Raw genomic sequence first — 25,475 nt, 5'->3', positions numbered from 1 at the left:
TTTTAAGGACATTACATCAAAGTTGGATCAGCCTGTAGTGTGGTTTTCCACTTTAATTTTGAGGGTGACTCCAAATCCAGACCTCCATGGGTTGATAAATTTGATTTCCATTGATAATTTTTGTGTGATTTTGTTGTCAGCACATTCAACTATGTAATGAAAAAAGTATTTAATAAGATTATTTCATTCATTCAGATCTAGGATGTGTAGTTTAAGTGTTCCCTTTATTTTTTTGAGCAGTGTATGATTGGGGAGGTACTCAGATCCAGACTCATTGCGTGGCGTAGCATTTGGCAGGAGTAACAAGTTTGGGTAGCCAGGCAAGTTTTTTGACGAGTCACGAATCGTCTCTCAGAACAATTCTATACTGGTGGGTAGGGTTGCGGAGAAAAATCTGTCCTGATGTCTGGTATCGGATTTTGAACTGAACAAAAATATAAAATGCAACAACTTCAATGACTTTACTGAGTTACAGTTCATAAAAGGAAATCAGTCAATTGAAATAAATTCATTAGGCCCTAATTTATGGATTTCACGACTGGGCTGGGGTGCAGCCATGGGTGGGCATAGGACCATCCACTGGGGAGCCAGGCCCAGCCAATCAGAATGAGTTTTTCCCCCGCACAAAAAGGCTTTATTACAGACAGAAATACTCCTTGGCACCCCCCACAGGTGAAGAAGCCAGATATGGACTTCTTTGGCTGGCGTTGTTACATGTGGTCTGCCCATGCGAGGCCAGTTGGACGTACTGCCAAATTCTCTAAAACGACGTTGGAGGCAGCTTATGGTAGAGAAATTAAGCATGCTAATTGTATGCTCCCTCAAAACTTGAGACCTCTGTGGAATTGTGTTGTGCGACAAAACTGCACATTTTAGAGTGGCCTTTTATTGTCCCCAGCACAAGGTGCACCTGTGTAATGATCATGCTGTTTAATATGCCACACCTGTCAGGTGGAAGGATTATCTTGGCAAAGAAGAAATGCTCACTAACCGGGATATAAACACATTTGTGCACAACATTTCAGAGAAATAAGCTTCTTGTGCATATGGAACATTTCTGCGGTTTTTTATTTCAGCTCATGAAACATGGGACCAACACTAGGGCTGTGCCAGTCACGAAACTTCTCACGGTAATTGACCGTTAATTAACAAACATTTAGCATCTCCTGGCTTCCACACAGCCTACAAGCCACTGATGCAGACCTTTGGAACATCTACATTTTAACAAGTCTAATAAATCCATATAATATAGCCTACACCATCACAATAAATCCATTATTTATTTTAGACAGGTCTAAAGAAACATGATATGAAGAAAATGTAGTCTATTTCAGAAGAACAGAATACTCTGAGTTGTCCTTATGTTAGGCCATGATCTGGCTATGCCAAATGGCTGTGGGCTACACTAGTTAATTTAGCAGACAAGATTCTTAGAATTCCGTGGCATTATTTTATAGTATGACAATACAATTGAACAAAGCTGAATAAAATAGAAAGGATATGTTCCCCAAACGATTTGAGGGAATGCGCACATGCGGCTATTCTGTATTGAGCATTTAACCAATAAATTAGGTACTCCTATATGCTTAATTTAGAGTTATTAATGTAACTTTTGTTCTTCTACAAATGTTGGGCTAAGTGTTTAGATTTTTTTATACATTGTAATGCTGCAACTAATGATGATTTGAAAAAAGTCGCTTGAAAAGGCATGAGCTCTGCTTTGTTTTTTTGCGCAGGCTGTACACACTTCAGTCTCTCATTCACAATTTGAGAAGCACTTGAAAATGCCTCAAATTTCCAGCCGGCATCCCCTTTGTGTGGCCGTAATGAAACCTAACAAAATAATGCCTTTTGTGGCCCATCTCCCTGCATAGAGCCTCTCGCTCTCCATCACGTGATCGGGTCTTTCTCACAGGCTACAAGTGAAGACACACGCGTCGGGGACGCAACTGCGCGCGTCCTTATCCAATCCCGAGATGCATATTGAAGATATTGGAAGAACCGTCCACATTTACTTTGTCAGCCAACAAGATGAGTAGGCCTAACGAACAGCAAAGCACTAAATCAAATCACATTTTATTTGTCACATACGTGTTTAGCAGATGTTATTGCAAATGTAGCAAAATGCTTGTGCTTCTAACTCCGACAGTGCAGTAATATCTAACAATTTCACAACATATACCCAGTACACACAAATCTAAGTAAAGAATGGAATTCAAGAATATATGGACAAGCAATGACAGAGCGGCATGGACTAAGATACAGTAGAATATTATAGAATACAGTATATACACACATATGAGATGAGTAGTGCAAGATATGTAAACATTATTAAAGTGACTAGTGTTCCATTTCTTAAAGTGGCCAGTGATTCCAATAAGCAGCAGCAGCCTCGAATGTGCTTGTGATGGCTATTTAACAGTCTGATGGCCTTGAGATAGAAGCTGTTTTTCATTCTCTCGGTCCCAGCTTTGATGCACCTGTACTGACCTCGCCTTCTGGATGATAGCGGGGTGAACAGGCAGTGGCTCGGGTGGTTGATGTCCTTGATGATCTTTTTGGCCTTCCTGTGACATCGTGTGCTGTAGGTGTCCTGAAGGGTGGGTAGTTTGCCCCCGGTAATGCGTTCGGCAGACCGCACCACCCTCTGGAGAGCCCTGCGGTTGCGGGCGGTGCAGTTGCCGTACCAGGCGGAGCTACAGCCCGACAGGATGCTCTCAATTGTGCATATGTAGAATTTTGTGAGGGTTTTAGGTGCCAAGCCACATTTCTTCAGCCTCCTGAGGTTGAAGAGGCTCTGTTGCACCTTCTTCATCACACTGTCTGCGTTGGTGGACCATTTCAGTTTGTCAGTGATGTGTACGCCAAGGAACTTGAAGCTTTCCACCTTCTCCACTGTGGTCCTGTCGATGTGGATAGGGGGGTGCACCCTCTGCTGTTTCCTGAAGTCCACGATCATCTCCTTTGTTTTGTTGACATTGAGTGAGAGGTTATTTTCCTGACACCACACTCCCAGAGCCCTCAACTCCGTCTCGTCATTATTGGTAATCAACTTTTACTACTGTTGTGTCGTCTGCAAAGATTGAGTTGGATGCGTGCTTGGCCACGCAGTCATGGGTGAACAGGGAGTACAGGAGGGGGCTGAGCACGCACCCTTGTGGGGCCCCAGTGTTGAGGATCAGCGAAGTGGAGAGGTTGTTTCCTACCACCACCTGGGGGGGACCCAGTTGCACAGGACGGGGTTCAGACCCAGGACCTCGAGCTTAATGATGAGCTTTGAGGGTACTATGGTGTTGAATGCTGAGCTATAGTCAATGAACAGCATTCTTACATAGGTATTCCTCTTGTCCAGATTGGCTAGGGCAGTGTAATGGCGATTGCATCGTCTGTGTATCAATTGGGGCGGGAAGCAAATTGAAGTGGGTCTAGGGTGACAGGTAAGGTAGAGGTGATATGATCCTTGACTAGTCTCTCAAAGCACTTCATAATGACAGAGGTGAGTGCTACGGGGCGATAGTCATTTAGTTCAGTTACCTTTGCTTTCTTGGGTACAGGAACAATGGTGGCTATCTTGAAGCATGTGGGGACAGCAGACTGGGAAAGGGAGATATTGAATGTCCGTAAACACACCAGACAGCTGGTCTGCGCATGCTCTGAGGACGCGGCTAGGGATGCCATCTGGACTGGCAGCCTTGCGGGGGTTAACATGCTTAAATGTCTTACTCACGTCAGCCACGGAGAAGGAGAGGCCACAGTCCTTGGTAGTGGGCCTCGGTGGCACTGTGTTATCCTCAAAGCGGGCGAAGAAGGTGTTTAGCTTGTCTGTAAGCGAGACGTTGTGTCAGCGACGTGGCTGGATTTCCTTTTGTAGTCCGTGATTGTCTGTAGACCCTGCCACATACGTCTCGTGTCTGCACCGTTGAATTGTGACTCCACTTTGTCTCTATACTGATGTTTTGTTAGTTTAATTGCCTTGCGGAGTGAGTAGTCACACTGTTTGTATTCTGCCATATTCCCAGTCACCTTGCAATGGTTAAATGTGGTGGTTCGCACTTTCAGTTTTGCACGAATGCTGCCATCCACGGTTTCTGGTTAGGGTAGGTTTTAATAGTCACAGTGGGCACAACATCTCCTATACACTTCCTGATAGATGAATACACAAACGGTGACTGAGTTTAAATTATTTTCGCAAGCTACCCGGAACATATCCCAGTCCGCGTGATCAAAACAATCTTCAAGCGTGGATTCCGATTGGTCAGACAAGCATTGAATAGTCCTTAGCACGGGTACTTCCTGTTTGAGCCTAGTCCTCAAATGTGCATTGTTAAAATGCCCTGCTACAATAAATGCAGCCTCAGGATGTGGTTTCCAGTTTGCATAAAGTCCAGTGAAGTTCTTTGAGGGCCGTTGTGGTATCGGCTTGAGGGGGGATATACACGGCCGTGACTATAACCAAATAAAATTATCTTGCGAGATAATACGGTCGGCATTTAATTGTGAGGTATTCTAGGTTGGGTAAACAAAAGGGCTTGAGTTCCTGTATGTTCCTACAATTACACCATGAGTCGTTAATCATGAAAACACACAGCGCCGCCCTTCAGCTTCCTGGAGAGATATTTATTTCTGTCTGTGCGATGAACTGAGAACCCATCTGGCTGGACCGATTGCGACAGAATATCCCCAGAGAGCCATGTTTCCGTGAAACAAAGTATGTTACAGGCCCTGATGTCTCTCTGGAAGGAAATCCTTGCCCTGAGCTCGTCGACCTTGTTATCCAAAGACTGAACATTAGCGAGTAGGATAATTAGAAGCGGTGGGTGGTGTGCGTGCCTCCTTATTCTAACCAGCAGGCTGCTCCGAGTGCCTTTCCTCCGCCGGCGTTGTTTTGGTTCAGCCGCTGGAATCAGTTCAATTGCCCTGGGGAGAGCAAACAAAGGATCTGCCTCGGGAAAGTCGTATTCCTGGTCGTAATGCTGGTGAGTTACCGCCGCTCTGATATCAAACAGTTTTTCCCGGCTGTATGTAATGATACAAAACACTGAGCTAATAATGGTAAAAAAATACATAAAATGACAATATCGCAAAGTTTCCTAAGAGCTAGTCGCAAAATTGACTGCAAATGCGATTATGCATGTAATGCTTTTATTATAAAAAGGTGCATTTTTAAGATAAAATTCTTCCAAACTTGACTCACATGCTGCTTATGTATGCCAGTTAGGCTCTACATCCCTTGTAAAGCAGATTAATGTGCTTACTTTAGTCATTTGGCCACTTTATCAAAACATATAGCCCTAAGGGCTAGGCTACATGAGGTGTGCGACTGATTAGAAAAAGTAAAAAAATAAAATAATAATAAGGCATTGTTTCTTGCCTTACACTGGGCATCATTAACAAGTGATAGTCTGATGGGTGACAATATTAGCCTATTCTTGATTTAATCTTCTCTTTACATATACTAAATCATATATGTGTGAAATTCGTTTTGATTTAGAATGGACCATTATCATGCACAGTCTCAAAACAGGGGCTGGGGAAAAAATATGTCATCTCTGCACTTAAATAGCGAATGGAGGACACTTTTCCCGTGGTTCATTTTCATGCCAGCCAGGTAGGCTATATAATATATAATATAATATGCCATTTAGCAGACGCTTTTATCCAAAGCGACTTAGTCACGCGTGCATACATTTTTGTGTATGGGTGGTCCCGGGGATCGAACCCACTACCTTAGCGTTACAAGCGCCGTGCTCTACCAGCTGAGCTACAGAGGACCACTATACTCCTGTTGTAAAGAGAAGCAATGTGCTTAATATTAGGAAAGTTGAGAAATAAATATAGTAGGCCTAGCCTATAGAAAGCTGATCCTCCCCTTTTTAGTAGAGGCCATCACTCTGTTTTCTCGCGCAATTGCATAGCCTATAGAAATGTTGCGCAACATGAGCTCTCATTAAGTGTTTGATTAGATTTGCATTGATGTCAGAGTGATTAGAGGGACAATAGAGTGCTGAGTTACCAGGCAGTTAGCAAGTTTAGTAGGCTACTAATGACCATCAGAGCTTTGAGAAGCGTAGTTACCCTGACTAAACGGTCATGTGGAATTTGACTGCCTTCATGACTCGTGACCGCCGGTGTGGCGGTAATACGGTCACCGCAACAGCCATATCCAACACTTTACATGTTGCGTTTATATTTTTGTTCAGTGCATGTGGCCGGTCGGGATGGGTCCGGCTCCAAAAATAGGTAGGCTCTAAAAGAACTGACCCGTGCAGGACTCCTACCATGGAGGTTGAAGGTGGCCCAGAGGTTAGAGGCAGACCTGTAGCCGGAGGGTCGATGGTTCAAATCCCGGAACGGGCACTAAAGTAGGGTCTGAACTGGCAAGAGCAGAACTATTTCTGTTCTGGATCAATAGACAACTGAAATCAACAATGTCATTCAAACACTGGATTTGGCTACCACTTTACGCAACATGTAAAGTGTTGGTCCCATGTTTCATGAGCTGAAATAAAAAAGACCGCAGAAATTTTCCATACACACAAAAAGCTTATTTCTCTAAAATTTGGGGCACAAATGTATTTACATCCCTGTTAGTAAGCATTTCTACTTTGCCAAGATAATCTATCCAACTGATGAAACTGTGGGTTTGCACAACCGAAGAATGTGCACAAACTGTCAGAAACAGTCTCAGGGAAGCTCATCTGCGTGCTCGTTTTCTTCACCAGGGTCTTGACCCAACTGCAGTTCGGCATCGTAACCGACTTCAGTGGGCAAATGCTCACCTTCGATGGCCACTGGCACGCTGGAGAAGTGTGCTCTTCATGGATAAATTCTGGTTTCAACTGTACCGGGCAGATGGCAGAGCGTGTATGGCGACGTGTGGGCGAGCGGTTTGCTGATGTCAACGCTGTGAACAGAGTGCCCCATGGTGGCGGTGGGGTTATAGTAAGGGCAGGCATAAGCTACGGACAACTAACACAATTGCATTTTATCAATGGCAATTTGAATGCACAGAGACACCGTAACGAGATCCTGAGGCCCATTGTCATGCCATTCATCTGCCACCATCACCTCATGTTTCAGCATAATAATGCACAGCCCCATGTCGCAAGGATCTGTACACAATTCCTGGAAAATGAAAATGTCCCAGTTCTTCCATGGCCTTCATACTTAAACATGTCACCCATTGAGCATGTTTGGGATGCTCTTGATCGACAGCATGTTCCAGTTCCCACCAATATCCAGCAACTTCACACAGCCATTAAGGAGGAGTGGGACAACATTCCACAATCAACAGCCTGATTAACTATTTGAAGGAGATGTGTCACGGTGCATGAGGCAAAATTGTGGTCAACCACAATTTTTTTTAAAGTCATCTTTGACCACATATCTGTATTCCCAATCATGTGAAAAACATAGATTAGGGCCTAATGAATTTACTTCAATTGACTGATTTCTTTACATCAACTCAGTAAAATCTTTGAAGTTGCGTTTATATTTTAGTTCAGTGTAATATACAGTGAGGGAAAAAAGTATTTGATCCCCTGCTGATTTTGTACGTTTGCCCACTGACAAAGAAATGATCAGTCTATAATTTTAATGGTACGTTTATTTGAACGCATCATGTCAAAAATGTTATGAATTGATTTGCATTTTAAAATCAGGGAAATAAGTATTTGACCCCCTCTCAAATCAGAAAGATTTATGGCTCCCAGGTGTCTTTTATACAGGTAACAAGCTGAGATTAGGAGCACTCCCTTTAAGAGTGTGCTCCTAATCTCAGCTCGTTACCTGTATAAAAGACACGTCCACAGAAGCAATCAGATTCCAAACTCTCCACCATGGCCAAGACCAAAGAGCTCTCCAAGGATGTCAGGGACAATATTGTAGACCTACACAAGGCTGGAATGGGCTACAAGACCATCACCAAGCAGCTTGGTGAGAAGGTGACAACAGTTGGTGCGATTATTCGCAAATGGAAGAAACACAAAATAACTGTCAATCTCCCTCGGCCTGGGGCTCAATGCAAGATCTCACCTCGTGGAGTTGCAATGATCATGAGAACGGTGAGGAATCAGCCCAGAACTACACGGGAGGATCTTGTCAATGATCTCAAGGCAGCTGGGACCATAGTCACCAAGAAAACAATTGGTAACACTACGCCGTGAAGGACTGAAATCCTGCAGTGCCCGCAAGGTCCCCCTGCTCAAGAAAGCACATATACATGCCCGTCTAAGGTTTGCCAATGAACATCTGAATGATTCAGAAGAGAACTGGGTGAAAGTGTTGTGGTCAGATGAGACCAAAATCAAGCTCTTTGGCATCAACTCAACTCGCCGTGTTTGGAGGAGGAGGAATGCTGCCTATGACCCCAAGAACACCATCCCCACCGTCAAACATGGAGGTGGAAATATTATGCATTGGGGGTGTTTTTCTGCTAAGGGGACAAGACAACTTCAAAGGGACGATGGACGGGGCCATGTACCGTCAAATCTTGGGTGAGAACCTCCTTCCCTCAGCCAGGGCATTGAAAATGGGTCGTGGATGGGTATTCCAGCATGACAATGACCCAAAACACAACGGCCATGGCAACAAAGGAGTGGCTCAAGAAGAAGCACATTAAGGTCCTGGAGTGGCCTAGCCAGTCTCCAGACCTTAATCCCATAGAAAATCTGTGGAGGGAGCTGAAGGTTCGAGTTGCTAAACGTCAGCCTCGAAACCTTAATGACATGGAGAAGATCTGCAAAGAGGAGTGGGACAAAATCCCTCCTGAGATGTGTGCAAACCTGGTGGCCAACTACAAGAAACGTCTGACCTCTGTGATTGCCAACAAGGGTTTTGCCACCAAGTACTAAGTCATGTTTTGCAGAGGGGTCAAATACTTATTTCCCTCATTAAAATGCAAATCAATTTATAAAATGTTTGACATTTTCACAATTTTTTTGTTGTTATTCTGTCTCACTGTTCAAATAAACCTACCATTAAAATTATAGACTGATCATTTCTTTGTCAGTGGGCAAACATACAATATCAGCAGGGGATCAAATACTTTTTTCCCCTCACTGTAAATGCCATTTAGCAGATGCTTTTATCCAAAGCGACAGTCATGCGTGCATAAATTTAACATACGATAGTCCCAGGAATCGAACCCAACATCCAGACGTTGCAAGCGCCATGCTCTACCAACTGAGAAGACCACTATTTATACACGGATACAGAGTGTTCTCACCAGTTCGCTGGCCTGGTCGATGGTGAAAACACTGCAGTTGAGGCGGTCGCGCACGTCGATCTGAGCGTCGGCCAGCAGGGAGATGAGCTGCTTACACTCGTTCTGCATGCGTGTGAAGGGAATGGCGATCTCATCGTAGTACAGCTGCTCTGACAGGATAGCTAAGAGGCGAGGCTGGACCATGGCTGACACCACCTGACACTCCTGAGGCGAGAAGGGGGGGGGGGGGCAAGGCGGTTTAATTTCAAATCGGCCAGGATTCAATGAAACAGTTTGCTGATATCATGCTGGATATACATACACACACCTTGAGATGTTGGCTCAAGCTGAAATTAGTAAATCGCCCTGCACGGGTAGGTTATATGAGTTTGTTTGAAGCCCGGCCATAAAAGCCTTTCTGAAATAAATCCTGACAGCATTATGGTGAAAAACTCCTATCCAAATAAAACGATTACAAAAACGTACGAACGAAAAACAGACTCAGGTCCTACCTTCTGCACTGCGGCCCACTCACAAAGTACCAGTGCCACAGCGATGCGCTGCAGGGCAGACTTTGAGTTGAGGTGGAAAAGCAGCAACTGGCCCAGCGACTCAGCCGGCCGGATGTCCTGGGAGGACGAGTTGACCTGTGGGTCGCAAATACACCGACACAGGGCCCCCAACAATCTGAAGAGAAAAAAATGAAAATTGTTAGGCATTCATAATAACTTATTGCAAATGTTGTAACTGGATTTGTCGCAATTCCACCATCGCATTTCTTTTTTTTACAAGTTTCAGTTTGCATACTGGTTTGTTAAATGAGGAAGACAATGAGCTGGAATGGGTGAAACATTTGTATCAACATACCAGGACTCCAGGCAGTAAAGCACACTTTACATATCCGATTCAAATATTTTATTTTTCCTGCAGTCTGAACAGCCAAAAAGCACATGGATTCTGATATTTTAAGCCACATGTCAAACCACCTTCGTAGGTGGTTTGAAGTCTGATTCCCGGCCATGCGACGTGTCTGAATGGTCAAGATTTATTTGCCCTCAAGTGGTTCTAGCTTGTTAATTGATTACAAACTAAATTAGTGAATATGCTAGAAAGCTAAATAGCTACCTAGCTAGCCGACTGCTGTGGCTAGACAAAAAGGACTTGTGTTGAAAGTTGGATCATCTTTTCCTGAGGCTTTAAAAGTGTTCTTACCCTATGATTTTGAACATTCAAAGCAACTGGGAAACGTCCGTGGCAGGCATTGATGTCACGTTAGCTTGCTACATAACTTCTGAGCGATAGGAAGCATGAGCGCCACCAACCTGCCTTCACCACCTCGCACACACCCGTTGTTACTATGACAACTAGCGTAGCCATGTCAGCAAATGACTGCTGTCTGAACACACACAAATCCGATTTGGTCACTTGTAACTTGCTGTTTGGACAGTCAGTATTCCAAAACAGATTTTAAAAAATAAAAAATAAAAATGATTTGAGTATTAAGGTCTGTAGTGTGAACAAGGCTTATGAGGCTTAGAGCCCAACGATGCCGAGTTGCTCTTGCCTTGACTAACTGTCCAACCAGAGTAGCAGCTGGCTGCAGAAACCATACAGTGCTGCGATGAGTTTTTAAATCTTAGTCTCTCAGGAGCCAACCGCTGCCAACAATAGTCCCAATTCCACCATTGTTTTTTCTTCATTATCGCTATGGATCAAAATTAGACGCAGAGTAATAGAAACAGAGAGGGACTAACTTTGCGGCCATGAGGCGAGCCCGTGTCACCACATAGTCTCGCGTCATTGGGTCCTCGGTCACAGTTTCTGCCCCAGCGATATACTCCTGAACAGTCTCCTTCACCTGAACCAAGGCTCCCTGGCGAGGCTTCCCCCCAGCCTTCTCCTGTCAAATCAAATCAGAGAACACATGCATCAAAGACTGGGTAGCGTTCAGTAGGCACAAAACGGAAAATAACTGTCCGGAACAGACGGGTACCATCTAAGGTTGTCCAATAAGAAACAAAATGTTTTCCGTTGCAAAACATTTAGCAAAAATGTGAATGTGCCCTAATGAGCCTGACCTTAGACAACTGGATAACAGCATCATACCAGAGAAAATACATAAACCTATCCCATAATGAAGCCCTGTGTAACATTAGTACAGGGGCACTTGAGAATACAACAATCTGTAACTGATGTACCAATCAGTCCTAATTTAGTAACCACCCTCTCACCTTGCAGCGAGCCTTGACTTCCAGCAGCATGTTGATGTCTATGGGGATGTGAGAGGCTTGCATCATCAGGCAGAGCCAGGCGCCCATCCAGGGACAGCTGGCTGCCACCACGTAATGCTGAGGGGCCTGGCGCAGCAGCTCTGTCCACACCTAGAAGACATTAATTAAAAAACATGTCACATGTGCCAAATACAACAGGTGTAGACCTTACCGTGAAATGCTTACTTACAAGCCCGTAACTATTTCTTGAACTGCATTGTTGGTTAAGAAAAGATTTACTGAATAAACTAAAGTAAAAAATAAATTTAAAAAAGTTACGCAATAAAATAAGCTATATCCAGGGAGTACCGGTACCGAGTCAACGTGCTGGGGTACAGGTTAGTCGAGGTAATTTGTACATGTAGGTAGGGGTAAAGTCACTATGCATTGATAATAAACAGTGAGTAGCAGCAATGTCAAAACAAAAATACTGAAGAGGCGACTCCGGGATGCTGACCTTCTAGGCAGAGTTGCAAAGAAAAAGCCATGTCTCAGACTGGCCAATAAAAATAAAAGATTAAGATGGGCAGTCTGAGATATGGCTTTTTCTTTGCAACTCTGCCTAGAAGGTCAGCATCCCGGAGTCGCCTCTTCACTGTTGACGTTGAGACTGGTGTTTTGCGGGTACTATTTAATGAAGCTGCCAGTTGAGGACCTGTGAGGTGTCTGTTTCTCAAACTAGACACTAATGTATTTGTCCTCTTGCTCAGTTGTGCATCGGGGCCTCCCACTCCTCTTTCTATTCTGGTTAGAGCCAGTTTGCGCTGTTCTGTGAAGGGAGTAGTACACAGCGTTGTACGAGATCTTCAGTTTCTTGGCAATTTCTCGCATGGAATAGCCTTCATTTCTCAGAACAAGAATAGACTGACGAGTTTCAGAAGAAAGTTATTTGTTTCTGGCCATTTTGAGCCTGTAATCGAACCCACAATTGCCGACGCTCCAGATACTCAACTAGTCTCAAGAAGGCCAGTTTTATTGCTTATTTAAAATCAGCACAACAGTTTTCAGCTGTGCTAACATAATTGCAAAAGGTTTTTCTAATGATCAATTAGCCTTTTAAAATGATAAACTTGGATTAGCAAACACAACGTGCCATTGGAACACAGGACTGATGGTTGCTGATAATGGGCCTCTGTACGCCTATGTAGATATGCCATTAAAAATCAGCTGTTTCCAGCTACAATAGCCATTTACAACATTAACAATGTCTATACTGTATTTCTGATCTATTTTATTGGACAAAATAAATTGCTTTTCTTTCGAAAACAAGGACATTTCTAAGTGACCCCAAACTTTTGAACAATAGTGTATATTCTCTGTGTCGTCGTTCAGCCACGACTCAGTGAAACATAAGATATTACAGTTGAATGTCCCGTTGGTAGGATAGTCGAACGGAGATCATCCAGTTTATTTTCCATTGATTGCACGTTGGCCAATAGAACGGATGGTAGAGGTGGGTTACCCACTCGCCAACGAATTTGAACAAGGCACCCTGATATCCGGCCCATTTCTTTAAGTCTTCACGCGAATGACAGGGATTTGGGCCTGGTCTCGGAGAAGCAGTATATCCTTTGCGTCGGACTCATTAAAGAAAATAATCGTTGTCCAGTTGAGGTGAGTAATCGCCGTTCTGATATCCAGAAGCTCTTTTCGGTAGCAGCAACATTATGTACAAAATACGTTACAAACAATGTGAAAAAACACACAAATTAGCTCAGTTGGTTAGGAGCACGTAAAACAGCAGCCATCCCCTCTAGCACCATTGTACTGTATCAGCCAGGATATATGACCTCCTTGATAGTGTGTGTGTGTGAGAGTGAGACAAACAAACCTTTTGGATGAGGTCCAGGATCTCCTGATTGCTCTCCAGGATGCAGGACTGGAAGATGTGTCGGAGCATGTCTTGCAGGACCTGGTTGAGCCATAGCGCACAGCTCTGGAACACCACAAAAAAGACTTCAGTGATGAAATCAGCCAAATTGTATAAACACAGTTGTAGTCATAGTTTAGCATTTCAATCATTCAATCTCAAATCGACTCCTACTTGTGGAAATCTGAGAGGATTTGATTGGTATAAACAATAAATGGTGAAACTTTCACCTAGCCTTATTGCTTACACCTATCCAATCCTCTCAGATCTAGACTAGTGCATGGGGTCTATTTAGGATTGGGCCATTGGCATCTCTTTCCCTTACAAACCCACCTGGTCAGCTTTGGATAGTAGGGTGAAGAGGGTCTCTAGTGCAGCCCGTCTGACTGATGATATGGTGTGTCTAAGGAATGGCCAGACCCGAGGGACAAGGACCGTTAGGGACTGCTGCATGCTGGAGGGACAAAAGAGAACATTGTTGGGCCTGTTAACCCTTGCACAAGTTGTCCTCTGAAACATCTAGTGTGATTTGCATGTACTATGACAAAAAAAACTAAGACAACATTCTACAATGTCATATTCTTGAACAAAAGAACAGAAAAATAATCACTGGTGAGAACATTGCACAGCCATATCAAACACCATTGACTTTACAAGACAACTGTTCCATGTTAAAGTGGGAGAAGAGGTTATATATTTACAGACAGGAAATGAGTCACTCACCTGCACTGTCGGACCTGGGGGTAGGTGAGCAGAGAGGACAGTAGGGTCATGATGCTGTTGGTGGAGGCTGTCAGGTCATCCAGCTCCAGGAGAGCGTCCCACAGGGTGTTCACTATGAATGGGACCTGAACAATACAAAGAAAACACAGCGGTCATGATTATACAACAGAGACAACTGCTATAGTCAGCACAGTACTGAAAAAACAAATAAAGCAAATTAACTACCTGGGTTGTGTCCATTAGGGCATGCAACGGAAAACATGAGCATTTCTTACTGGACAAGCCCAGGTAACCATTTGGTGCTTACTAAACACAACCCTCCTGTGCCATAAAGAAGTATACAATGCCAAGGCGGCAAGCCATGAGATGGATAGGACTATGTGAGGGGTGAGGTTGGAGAGAGGCTAAAGGGCAGTTAAGGTGACCAGACGTGGAGAGGTGTTCCAGTCTGACCTTGTTGGGGAGTAGCTGTACTAAGCTGTCCACCACAGGGATGAGGGCCGCGGCTGCCACCGCTCTGACATCATCATCCAGGTCCTGCAGCCCCTCTGTGATGGCAGGGAGCACCCGCGGAAGCAGAGCGGAGATCAGGTCCTGAGCGGGAGAAAGAGAGAGGGAAAGAAAAAGAACAAGAGAGGGGGCATAAGACAGAAATACATTAAAAAAGAGAGTTAAGAGTGCAAGAGAAAAAACAAAAAGAGAGTCCAGTCTATACATGTATAAAACGCTTGTTTTACTGCCTTACACTGGATAACACACATCATCCATGATGGGCATCAGACACAAGCAGACAGGACAGGAGCAGGTGGTTATTGGTACCTGTCGGACAGCCAGGGCATACTTGATGCCCAGAAGACCTCCGTGCCGGACCTCCCACTGGTCCTCCGTCAGCAGCTTCAGCAAGATGTCAACAGTCATGGCAACGCCGCTGTCATTCATATGGCGCAAGGCCACGCCCAGTGTCTGGGCACAAGTCTCTCTGACCGGAGCCACCACCTGCCCAGAAAGGAGAGAGACAGCATGTTAGACATACAGCAACGCCTGACTCAAGTGCCTGTAGGTAGGGTAACAAAATTCTGTAAACTGGCATTTGATAAATCTTTCTGAATTTTGCAACCTTACCCCAGAGGGAGTAAATAACAGTCATATTAAATTGAATTCAACCATCCCACTCAATTGCATGGTATGATACAAGACACACCTCATCAGAGACAAAGTCTCCAAAACGGTCCAGAGCAAACACACAGAGCAGCCGTATAACCACATCCTCCAGCCACTCCTGGTGCTGCCGCGCCATCTGGGAAAGGTCAAAGGTCAGACATATTGTGGTCATATCGATTAGAGGTAAACTGAACTATCATGTTTGCAGGTTGCATAGAGCAGTGCTTCCCAAACTCGGTCCTGGGGCCCCACCTGGGTGCACGTTTAGTTTTTTGACCTAACACGACACAGCCAATTCAAATAACCAACTCACTATCAAGCTTTGATTATTTAAATCCACTGTGTAGTGCTAGGGGGAAAAAAAAATCTAAAAGTGCACCCAGAGGGTGCCCTAGCACAGAGTTTGGGGAAACTCTGGCATAGAGAGAAGAGTCAGATACAGTACCTGTTCTGCAGTGCATTCCACCAGCTTCCCTCCTCCAGCACCTTGAGACTTGAGGATCTCCCTGAGGCCTGTGCCTGCACCGTGACGAATCTGAACACATAATCAGAGCACTAGTAGTTTCATAGATCAGTGTCAGTCTATATGCTGCCTGTTATGTGTTATACAATGGATCCTTATAGGACAACTACATTAAGCGCTGTAGGATTACAGATTACTTGAACGGGTCTGCTAGGAATAGGAAGGTCATTACCTCCCATGAGGGGTTGAATAAGTCATTACAGAGCTCATCACAAAAGCTCTCCAGGGGCCACTCCTGGGTCTGGAAATAAAGCACAAGATGAATCAGAACTGTTCAACGTTTGGACAAAGACACAGATTTTATAACAGTTGAACTATACCGTCTTTCTCCAGACGCCGAGTAAATTGATTCTCAAGTTCTGTGTAAAATGGTTGACTTTGATCGTATTCTTTATAAAGAGCTTTATCCTTGGTGACCCATTTCTTACCTCTTCTAAGAGACTGGAGTTGTCTGGAACATTATCGATTAAGACTTTATGCTCCGTTGCCGGTTGGTCGATGACTACGTTGGTAGTTTTCCTGCGCTTCTCCTCAGGCTCCCCCTCAAAACTGTCATTACTACAGAAATAATAATAATATTTATCTGTGATTTGATTTCCAAACTCAGACCCCATCGCCTACATTATACAATGCAGATGGAAACCAAAGACAGAAAGACCTGGGTTATGTTCATTAGGGCAAACGTAGCAAAGAGTTTTGTAGCAGAAAACGTAAATGAGCATCTCTTATTGGACATGTACAGACAGTGCCTCCACTTTCCACTCAGTTTCAAAACGATTTGTTCAGTTTGTTGCGTAATGAACACGACCTGTCTAAAAAGCTTTGGAAGAAATAGGGCATACCTTCTCTCGTTGGGATCCATGTCTTTGGATCGTTGCTTTGCCACTAGCTTGGCCATCCTCTTAGCCTTGTTCTTCTGTCGGTTGCTCATGCCTGGTCGAAACTCTGCGTCTATTATCTCTGCCGCCTGCATGGGCTGAAAGTGGAACAATTACAATTGAACATTAGTTTCTAGTGATCGAACAAAACAATTGTTAACTTATTTCATTCATTTCTCTGACCAAAGAGACAGTTCCTCAGACAGAGAGCATGTTGTTGTTTCCTTCTAACAGCGACAAAGATATGAACACAACTTGCACAGATCACATCCTAAAGTGAAGACGGCACATGCACGCTGAAAGGTGCAGGTCAGATAAGTGGGGTGGACCGGGAACTATGCCATCTTGGCTTTGCATCTGGTCTAGTTGATCATTAGGATAGACACAGAAATAGTTATGACACTTCGCACCACCCCTAGGTTTCCTGCACTCCAACTCAGATTGAAATCTTTCCATGAGAGAAGATTGCAGAAAGCAAGCCTATCTGATGTTAGTCCCCAGACTATGGCCGTGTCTGAAAACATTACTAGCTATCAAGTCCTTGCTTCCTCAGTCCTTGTTTCCTCAATGCCTTCCTCAATTTTCTGAGGGACCTTTAGCCTCTCCTCCAATGATCTTTGAGAGGCATTGAGGAAACAAGGATTGCGGAAGCAAAGATTTGACAGCTAGTAACGTTTTCAAAGCATGTTATGTCAAGACCTACACCAAGGTCTTCTTACCAGACGTCCCGGTCATGGTTGGACAAGTTACAGCATGCCTCCTCTGTCCAAGTTTGGTTACGCATAGCCAGGTTTTGACTGAAGGGTCCAAAATATACCTGGCAACGCTTTGAGGTGCTGAAAGAAGCACCAAGCTTCTAAACCTCACACACTGTCTGCCACGGTTGTGACCAAATTAACCAAGGATAGTAGCCTGCACTTGTTGCTACCTGGGTGGAGTTCAGTTGTTAGAAAAGGCTTTGAAACAGAGTGAAACAGGGAGGGACTACCTGGACTAATCCAATAATAAACTAATTTTTCGTTTTCCGATGCAAAATGTTCCAGAACATTTTTCGTAGCATGGCCTAATGAACACAACCCTCGGTGTTAAGCTTTGTAGGATGCTGTTCAAAATTGAACGAAATTACTGACTCAATGACAGCCTTGGAGCTCAACGTACAGTAACAGCCTAAAGGAGAGTTGGAAATGGAGGTAGTGTGACTGACTCACCACGTGGTTATGGGAGCTGGAGCAGGGTCCAGAGCCCTTCCCTCCCTGTCCCTGGGCCTTAGGGCCACTGGGCGTGCAGATGTACTGGGTGTCCAGGTCCTCATCATTGAAAAGCTCCATCGTGTCCATGCCGATTGCGGCACCTATGTCCAGTCCCAGCTTCCTCTGCAGCAGCTTCCTCTGGCGGGCGAGACGCTCCTTAGGGTCCACTTCACCTGGCACGGGAGAGCAAAGAGAAGGGGTATGAAGCTTGTAGAAAATACCAACTATGGAGAAACTCATTTATGTAGAGAATACATGGACACATATGGCTGGTTTCCTGGACACAGATTAAGCCTCTAGTAATGGAGAAAGAAAAAATGGTTCTCAATGCAGAATCTCCATTGAAAGTGCGTTTTGGTCCAGGACTAATGTGCACGTCCCTGAAACCAGCCCTTAGGGCAGGGATGGGCAACTTTGAAGGGGGCCACAAAATCTGAACTCATGAGGGGCCGTAGTTCCTCGCAGGTCTGGTACCCCCCCGATAAAATGTGTATAATCTCATGCAATTCTACACATTTTGCCATGGGGTGTAGAGAAAAGTTTGTAGTTTCTAACATGATATCTGAGTGAGACTAACAAAATCAAGTCGGGGCCCCACGGCCAGTAATTCAACCATGATAACAAGTTTAGATAACTTGCCTCTAAATGAACTTAGCGATTAAAAATAAAAAATAAATGGGCCCTGATCCAAAAAGTGACTTTATAGGGACAACAGTGTATGGTGCCATTTGGGACCCAGCCGTGCTCTGAACTGTGGTCACTGACACCAAGGGCCGAGCGACGCAAAAGTGAGATTCAGAATGCAGATGATGCAACATTGAAACTAAATCCTGACACCCTACAGCAGGCATAGTCATTGCATGCGTCTCTCAGCAACTTCATTGGCCCCGATCAAACAAACGTCTTGGTCCACCAGCCACTTAGATTTAACCAGCCAAAATATTTGTTTTGCTGTAATTACATCAAACCCTCCCCCAACCAACAAAAAAAACAAGATGACCATGCTTAATGTTTCTAAAACAAAAAATGTTTTAGTAAGAAGTAATGAGATATTGGTGAATTTCATTTCATTTTTTGTGACCCAAGTCTTTTTTACCCCCTTTACTCCCCAATTGGTAGTTAGTCTTGTCCCATCGCTGTAACTCCTGTACGGACTCGGGAGAGGCGAAGGTCGAGCCGTGCGTCCTCCAAAACACAACCCCGAAAAAGCCGCACTGCTTCTTGACACAATGCACGCTTAACCCAGAAGCCAGCCGCAACAACGTGTCGGAGGAAACACCGCACACCTGGCGACCGTGTCAGCGTGCATGTGCCCGGCCCGCCACAGGAGTCGCTACAGCACAATGGGACAAGGACATCCCGGCCGGCCAAACCCTCCCCTAAACCTAATGGGTCTCCCGGTCGTGGCCGGCTGCGACACAGCCCGGTATCGAACCAGGATCTGTAGTAACGCAGCTTGCTCTGCGATGCGGTGCCTTAGACCGCTGCCCACTTGGGAGGCCGTGACCCGAGTCTTTCAACCAAAATATCAGATGAGCCAAAATGTTCAGCTGCCACTTTAAGGGCAGGAGGTTACAATGGTAATGGGGCCACTCGAGTCTTGTTAAGTGTGGGGTCTGTGTGAGATTTTGGATCTGACTAGTAGTAGACAATAGACAGTATTTCTTCGCCATCAATTGAAGCACCAGACTCAAACTAACATTGAAAAACAACCGACCTTGAACAAAACAATGTAAATAACCAAGAAACACTAGACCAACATTTATGCCGGTACACAGCACCTCCAAAAATGAAAATAAGCAGAGCGCACAAAGCTCCCCAGGCCAGGCAGTGTTGCTGCACGAGGTGGGATATAGATTCGTATTTCGTTGTGCAATTAGCAGCTATGAAACAAAATGGCAGAAATACTTTGAAAACAGCTACAAATCACAACTCGCACATGTGCTCATACTTGACTTTTTACTTTATTTTTTATTTGCAAATGCAAATGTAATGCTTGTACTGTAGAGCCCTGCAAATTGACCACCCGCCTACGTGGCTGGTGAAATTGACATTCTTAAGGTGTCAGCATGCTTAAGTTCGGCTGGTGCCTAGCCGAACCAAATGAGTGTCCTCGCATACTCCCTTAAAAGACCTTTGCTTGAAAAATGAGAAAAAAGCAGCAATAATACTGTTTGTCCATTTTGAGACGCCGTAGCCAGTATACACTTCCTGAAAATAGTCAGAAGTAACTCAAGAAATCTGTCATTAATTTAGTTAGTCTTAATTAGCATGAAAACTAGTCATCCCTCGTTGAATGGCAAATACTTTTTAGAAGAACCCCTACTGTTGACCAATCACCGACAAAGGGGCGTAGACTTCAACTCCGAACTTCGGCTTGCCTCCAGAAAAAATGTGTGCCCAAACAGCCACAAAAAAAACTCACCGAAGTCCAAAACGAACTAAAACGTCACAAAATGTCTTCATAATATATGCACAAACTCTACTGAACTGTTTCGGCTGGGAAGCATGCGGATGCCTTTACCCGCCAATACCTAAATCTACCCGGATTTGGCGGGTGTTAATTATATGCCCTGTTGATGATCATCCCTGAACTTTCCAATAACTTTGATGCATTTCAGTCACACCAAAACATACTTCCTTCAGACTGAAATTTGGCATATCTTTGTTCTATTATTGTGATAAAGCGATATTAAAAATATTTATTTTTGATACCCATGTGTCCTTAAATTGAGAATGAAATAGCTTGATGGTCCATGTTTATAGTATTTTAAATGGCATTTATAGTAATCAATTGGATATCATGTATGAATCAATTTGACTTTGTGACCCCCAAGCCCTGTTCTCCGAGGCTATGGCAGCTTGCCCAGTGAGGTTGTTTCACAAAAGAGCACGAAAACAGCCTATCAATTTGGTCACATACCAGATTCTCCCAAAACATTCCTTCTAATTGGATAATAACAGACAAACCAACCTATTAGGAGCCTCACATTACTGAGCCAGGTGTTCGTAGGACGAGTTAAGAGTTAAAAACCAGATGCATACCGGACTTGTCATCCTGGACCTCAAACTCAGCTCCGGCAGAACCCAGTAGAGAAGCACCATGTTTGAGCAGGCGGGAGATGTCGAATCGGTAGAAACTCAACCGGTCAGAGTAGGAGTCCTCTGGGGAAAAGTCTGCACACGACTCTGGAAGAGATCGACAAGCAGCCCCGCACCACGGTTAGATACAACATCAAATCATTCAAAAGTTAAGGTTGTTTAAAGTTCTGACTAATCTTACAGTCAGAATGGGACCCACACTTTTTACTGTTGAGTGGGAAATATTAGATCAAGAAAAGGAGAAACCTGCACACTGCACTTGCCGGTATCACTTGTTTATTTAAATTTACATATCACCCTCACAGCCTTCGTCAGAGCTTTGTATAATGAGTGGTGAATGCTGATGAAATGTTAAGTGTTTCATTTCCATGTGAGAACATAAGCCTACACATTCAAATACCTCATCACCTACTGTCAATGGTTACTTAAGAGCAGCTCTGACATCAGTTGTATAACACCTAGGGCAAACATTTGCTAGTGTGTTCACATATACCTACTCATTAAACTGATTCCTGGTGGCTAAAACAAAGCTATAGAGGCCATGGCACATGTTTCACAAAGGTTATTTAAATGCTAATCCTGTGAGTAATGGAACGTTATGGCTTTATTTGTTCCCTACTGTCAGGTGTGTAACAAAACAGAGGCACTTGGCTGTGAATAACATGGCAGGTTAAGGTTGGTTCACCTTGTTTGGGCTTGGGTGACGGGTTCCACTCTGGGATATTCTTCACAATGGCCTCCACTGCCTGACCCGCAGCGATACGCGTGTCCCAGTTTGGACTTCTCAGGTACGTCAACACCTGTAGGTTATGGGTGAGCAAGAAAACACAAGACTCGTAGGATGTAACACATCTCATTCAAATGCATCAGATCAGATTGTGGGAACTTATGCACTATTCCAGTTCAAAGGTTCCACTGGTTTAATAATCACCTCAACATGCCACGAAGGAAACGAAGACAGTGGGCTATTCAGCAGTCTATGACCTTTATGGGCCTCCATTTACATTTTTCCAGACAAGGTAAAGAGGGGTTTGCAAATCTGTATGGGTGGTTAAAGTATGGATGCCCTTTTGGCAGCACTATAGGCAGGGGGGTAGGGAGCTGACAACAGTGTGGACTCCCTGGATCGTATTCATTAGCACACGCTGTAGTAAAACGAAAACAAACATTTCTCAGACAAGTTCAAGTAGTCCCTCCCTATTTCAGTCTATTCTTCTTTTTAGTGCCCAATGTATACAACCCTGATGTAGATAGGGACCTGACTGTGGGCACTCATGAGGAAGACAGCAAGCCCAGACTTACCTTCGACAACAGGTTGTTGAGCTCATGTGGATGTAGTTTGACCACATCTCCCAGCTGTTGGGCAGCAGCCTTCCTCGTCACCGGAGTAGTTCCAGTGTCAAGCAAGATGAAAAGACGATCAAGCCTGGAGGACAAGAGAAGGGGAGGAAAAAAGTAGATACAAAAATAATATACTAGGGATTCATTGAGCTCCATTGCATGTGAGAAGAGACTTGAGAAGTTGCATTAGTTTTTTTGCATTATATTTCCAAATGTAACAAAAGGACACGAACTCCATGGAGCGTTGTAGAACTCCGGTCTTGTCGACAGCATCCTAAGTGGGAACTTGAACTTCTGCTTTGTGAAATAAGGTGTAGGTTTCACTTTCCATAATATTTCAGTTTTGCAGATTGCCCAGTGTACATGGCACTAGGGAGGGCACTTCAAGTCCTAGAGTATACTGTGCATGAGATAGGAGTATTGAACACATCTCTGCTAAAAATAAAACCAAGGGCCATTAAAAAAAGGGTGATTCTGTGCAGTGTGGCAACATGCCCAGCCACTGAGTAAAACAAATCCAACATCTCTCCGCTACCCATTAATACACTTATGGTTGAGGTGTATACATCTTGTTGGGATTAGGAATAGTTTGGCAGGGGTAAAAACTATATTTTCCCCTTTGAGCATTCAAATGATCCAGGTGGAAATGTTTTGATTTGTTCTCAATTGTTATTGTACTACCAACTAGGTAATTTGATATCAAAATATAAGCGGATGTTCAGATTCAGTGCGCATATCACTGAACTTCAAGATTCAGAAGTTGGCTGGAGCCTGGCTAACTGTCAATAGATCATTGCATCCAGGTAACCTTCAGGTCAGGTTTATGGATATAGACTCACCGGACAGTTTATTATCGATCCTACAGACAGTGAGTCATGTGGCCATGGCTTGCTATATAAAGCAGGCATACATCGAGGCATTCATCTACTGTTCCATTGAACGTTAGAATGGGTAAAACGAGTGACCTAAGCGACTGAGCGTGGTATGATCGTCGGTGCCAGGTGTGCCGGATCCAGTGTCTCAGAAACAGCCACCCTCCTGGGCTTTTCACGCACGACAGTGTCAAGGGTTTACCGAGAATGGTGCGACAAACAAAAAACATCCAGTCATTGACAGTCCTGTGAGCAAAAACAGCTCGTTGAGGTCGAATGAGAATGGCAAGAATCATGCAAGCTAACAGGCGGGCCACAAACAGATAAATAACAGTATCACTACAGTGGTGTGCAGATCGGTATCTCAGAATGCACAACTCATCGATCCTCGTCACGGATGGGCCATTGCAGCAGACAACCACACCAGGTTCCACTCCTATCAGCTAAAAACAATAAGGGTCTCCAGGGCAGGCGATCACCAACACTGGACAATTGAGGAGTGGAAAAATATTGCCTGAAACATGACAGCGAGTTCAGTTTACTTGAGTTGCCTGCTCAGTCCCGAGACCTCAACCCAATAGAGCATTTTTGGGATGAGATGGAACGGGCAGTTCGCAGCATGAACGTCCCGCCGTCCAATCTGCAGCAACTGCGTGATGCCAACGCGTCAGGATGGACCACATCCCAGCGGAACGTTCCCGACACCTTGTAGAATGCCCGAAGAATTCAGGTTGTTCCATGTTATTTCTGAGCCAATTCATTTACACATGCTGGATATGACACGAGTGAAACAAACCACCATACAAAATAAATATCTGGATGAAACATGAGCGATAATCTAATTCGCAAGATGATAGACTGGCACGTTTGCAAGCAGATGGCACATCAAGTAACAGCTAAAGGTAAAAACATGTCTCGAAGACCATATTATCATGATCAATTGTATGCGACAGGTCTGCTGGTAACTACAATTAGCTACTTAACGTTAGCTAGGAATTGCTGCCGTTTTTGTATCTAGTAGCTCAGTAGTAAACTGGCTGGCTAAACTTGCTAGATAACTTAGGTAGTTAAAACGGTTGTTTAGCTAGAACTACCAAGTTGGAAAACGCATGCCATGAACCAAGCACGGTTGGCCCGGTATCATGAACCACCACGGGCCGTTGTGTTAGGCTAGCTAGCCATCAACACCATGCCGATGCCTGTTAATGCTAACTAGCTAGATAACTAGTGGCTAAGTTAATAATATTTGATATTAAACAGATAGCTAGGGAATCTCACCTTGATACGGCCATGACAATTAATTGAATGTGTAAATGTACTCTTTTGTGATCCGTATTCAACAGGAGCGATCATTAAAAGTGATCCTCTTTACTTGACGCTAATCCAATGCGCTAGCTAGTTAGCCTAGCAAGGGAGGCCGCTAGTGCGTCTCTTCTCACAGCTCACCACCCGAAACCAGTCGAAATGAGCATCAAATCAGGTCTTCAAAGTAGGTCCCTCTATCTCTTCAATAACTTCTTCCTGAGAAAAATGCAATTTATTAAACTTATATCACCTTAAACCTTGTATTAACCTTCAGAACTACTCCCAGATAAGTACTTTAATCTAATAAGATTTAAATAGTAATTTTTGTGTTCGCTAAAGGGAACCCAGGAGGCTGATTTTATATGAGGCGACATCTTGCATTTATTCCGTCCTCCATAACAGGCGCCGGCTGATTGGTTAGAAGCCATTTCAGCGACCAATCGAAAAGCACATTAAAGAGGAAGTGCACGAAGCGAACAAAAAAACTCCTCGCAGGAAATACATGATTCCCCTTTTGAATTGACAAAAGCCCGCCCACGCGCCTGTCATTCAACAGAGAACCTTTACGAAAAGGTATGTTACCCACTCTGTGAAACCAACCTCTTGCAACTCAAACCTCATGGTGATAAAATAAATAATACAATTAATGTAACTGTCCATCAAAGCTCCATCACCAATAGTCTTTAAAACTTTTCTTCTGAGTCACAAAGTCGCATCTTTCAAAACACTTTTAAATGATGTAAAAGTGATGTAGCTAAAATGTATTCATTTTTGAAGTGTCCAGCAGCTACATTTGTAAATTTCACTTTTTATTTTATTTGGTCTTTATTTATAGGTCTCCCAAGTGGCGCAGTGGTCTAAGGCACTGCATCGCAGTGCTAGCTGTGCCACTAGAGATCCTGGTTCGAATCCAGGCTCTGTCGTAGCCGGCCATGACCGGGAGACCCATGGGGCGGCGCACAATTGGCCCAGCGT

General features: G+C 44.2%; 1 protein-coding gene across 1 annotated transcript in view; it reads right to left on the bottom strand.

The window, feature by feature from the left end:
- btaf1 (BTAF1 RNA polymerase II, B-TFIID transcription factor-associated) overlaps positions 1–24,856 on the bottom strand; it is a 72,199-nt gene extending 47,343 nt beyond the window's left edge. The window contains exons 1-19 of the mRNA XM_084168949.1: positions 24,474–24,856; positions 22,285–22,408; positions 21,668–21,782; positions 20,926–21,069; positions 17,839–18,053; positions 16,595–16,728; positions 16,181–16,310; positions 15,925–15,993; positions 15,675–15,764; positions 15,270–15,365; positions 14,888–15,064; positions 14,522–14,662; positions 14,069–14,193; positions 13,679–13,799; positions 13,307–13,411; positions 11,437–11,586; positions 10,960–11,105; positions 9,718–9,892; positions 9,227–9,430 (exon numbers count right to left, since the gene is read on the bottom strand). Coding sequence (XP_084025075.1) covers positions 9,227–9,430; positions 9,718–9,892; positions 10,960–11,105; positions 11,437–11,586; positions 13,307–13,411; positions 13,679–13,799; positions 14,069–14,193; positions 14,522–14,662; positions 14,888–15,064; positions 15,270–15,365; positions 15,675–15,764; positions 15,925–15,993; positions 16,181–16,310; positions 16,595–16,728; positions 17,839–18,053; positions 20,926–21,069; positions 21,668–21,782; positions 22,285–22,408; positions 24,474–24,487 — 2,475 coding nt within the window. The 5' untranslated portion in view covers positions 24,488–24,856. The remainder of the gene's footprint in view (positions 1–9,226; positions 9,431–9,717; positions 9,893–10,959; positions 11,106–11,436; positions 11,587–13,306; positions 13,412–13,678; positions 13,800–14,068; positions 14,194–14,521; positions 14,663–14,887; positions 15,065–15,269; positions 15,366–15,674; positions 15,765–15,924; positions 15,994–16,180; positions 16,311–16,594; positions 16,729–17,838; positions 18,054–20,925; positions 21,070–21,667; positions 21,783–22,284; positions 22,409–24,473) is intronic.
- Between the last annotated feature and the right edge of the window lie 619 nt (positions 24,857–25,475).

Source organism: Coregonus lavaretus (genome assembly GCF_964263955.1).
Source record: "Coregonus lavaretus genome assembly, chromosome: 1".
In the NCBI taxonomy this organism is placed as follows: Eukaryota; Metazoa; Chordata; class Actinopteri; order Salmoniformes; family Salmonidae; genus Coregonus; species Coregonus lavaretus.
Note: the sequence above shows the minus strand (reverse complement) of the source record. Positions and strands in the feature narration are given on the sequence as shown.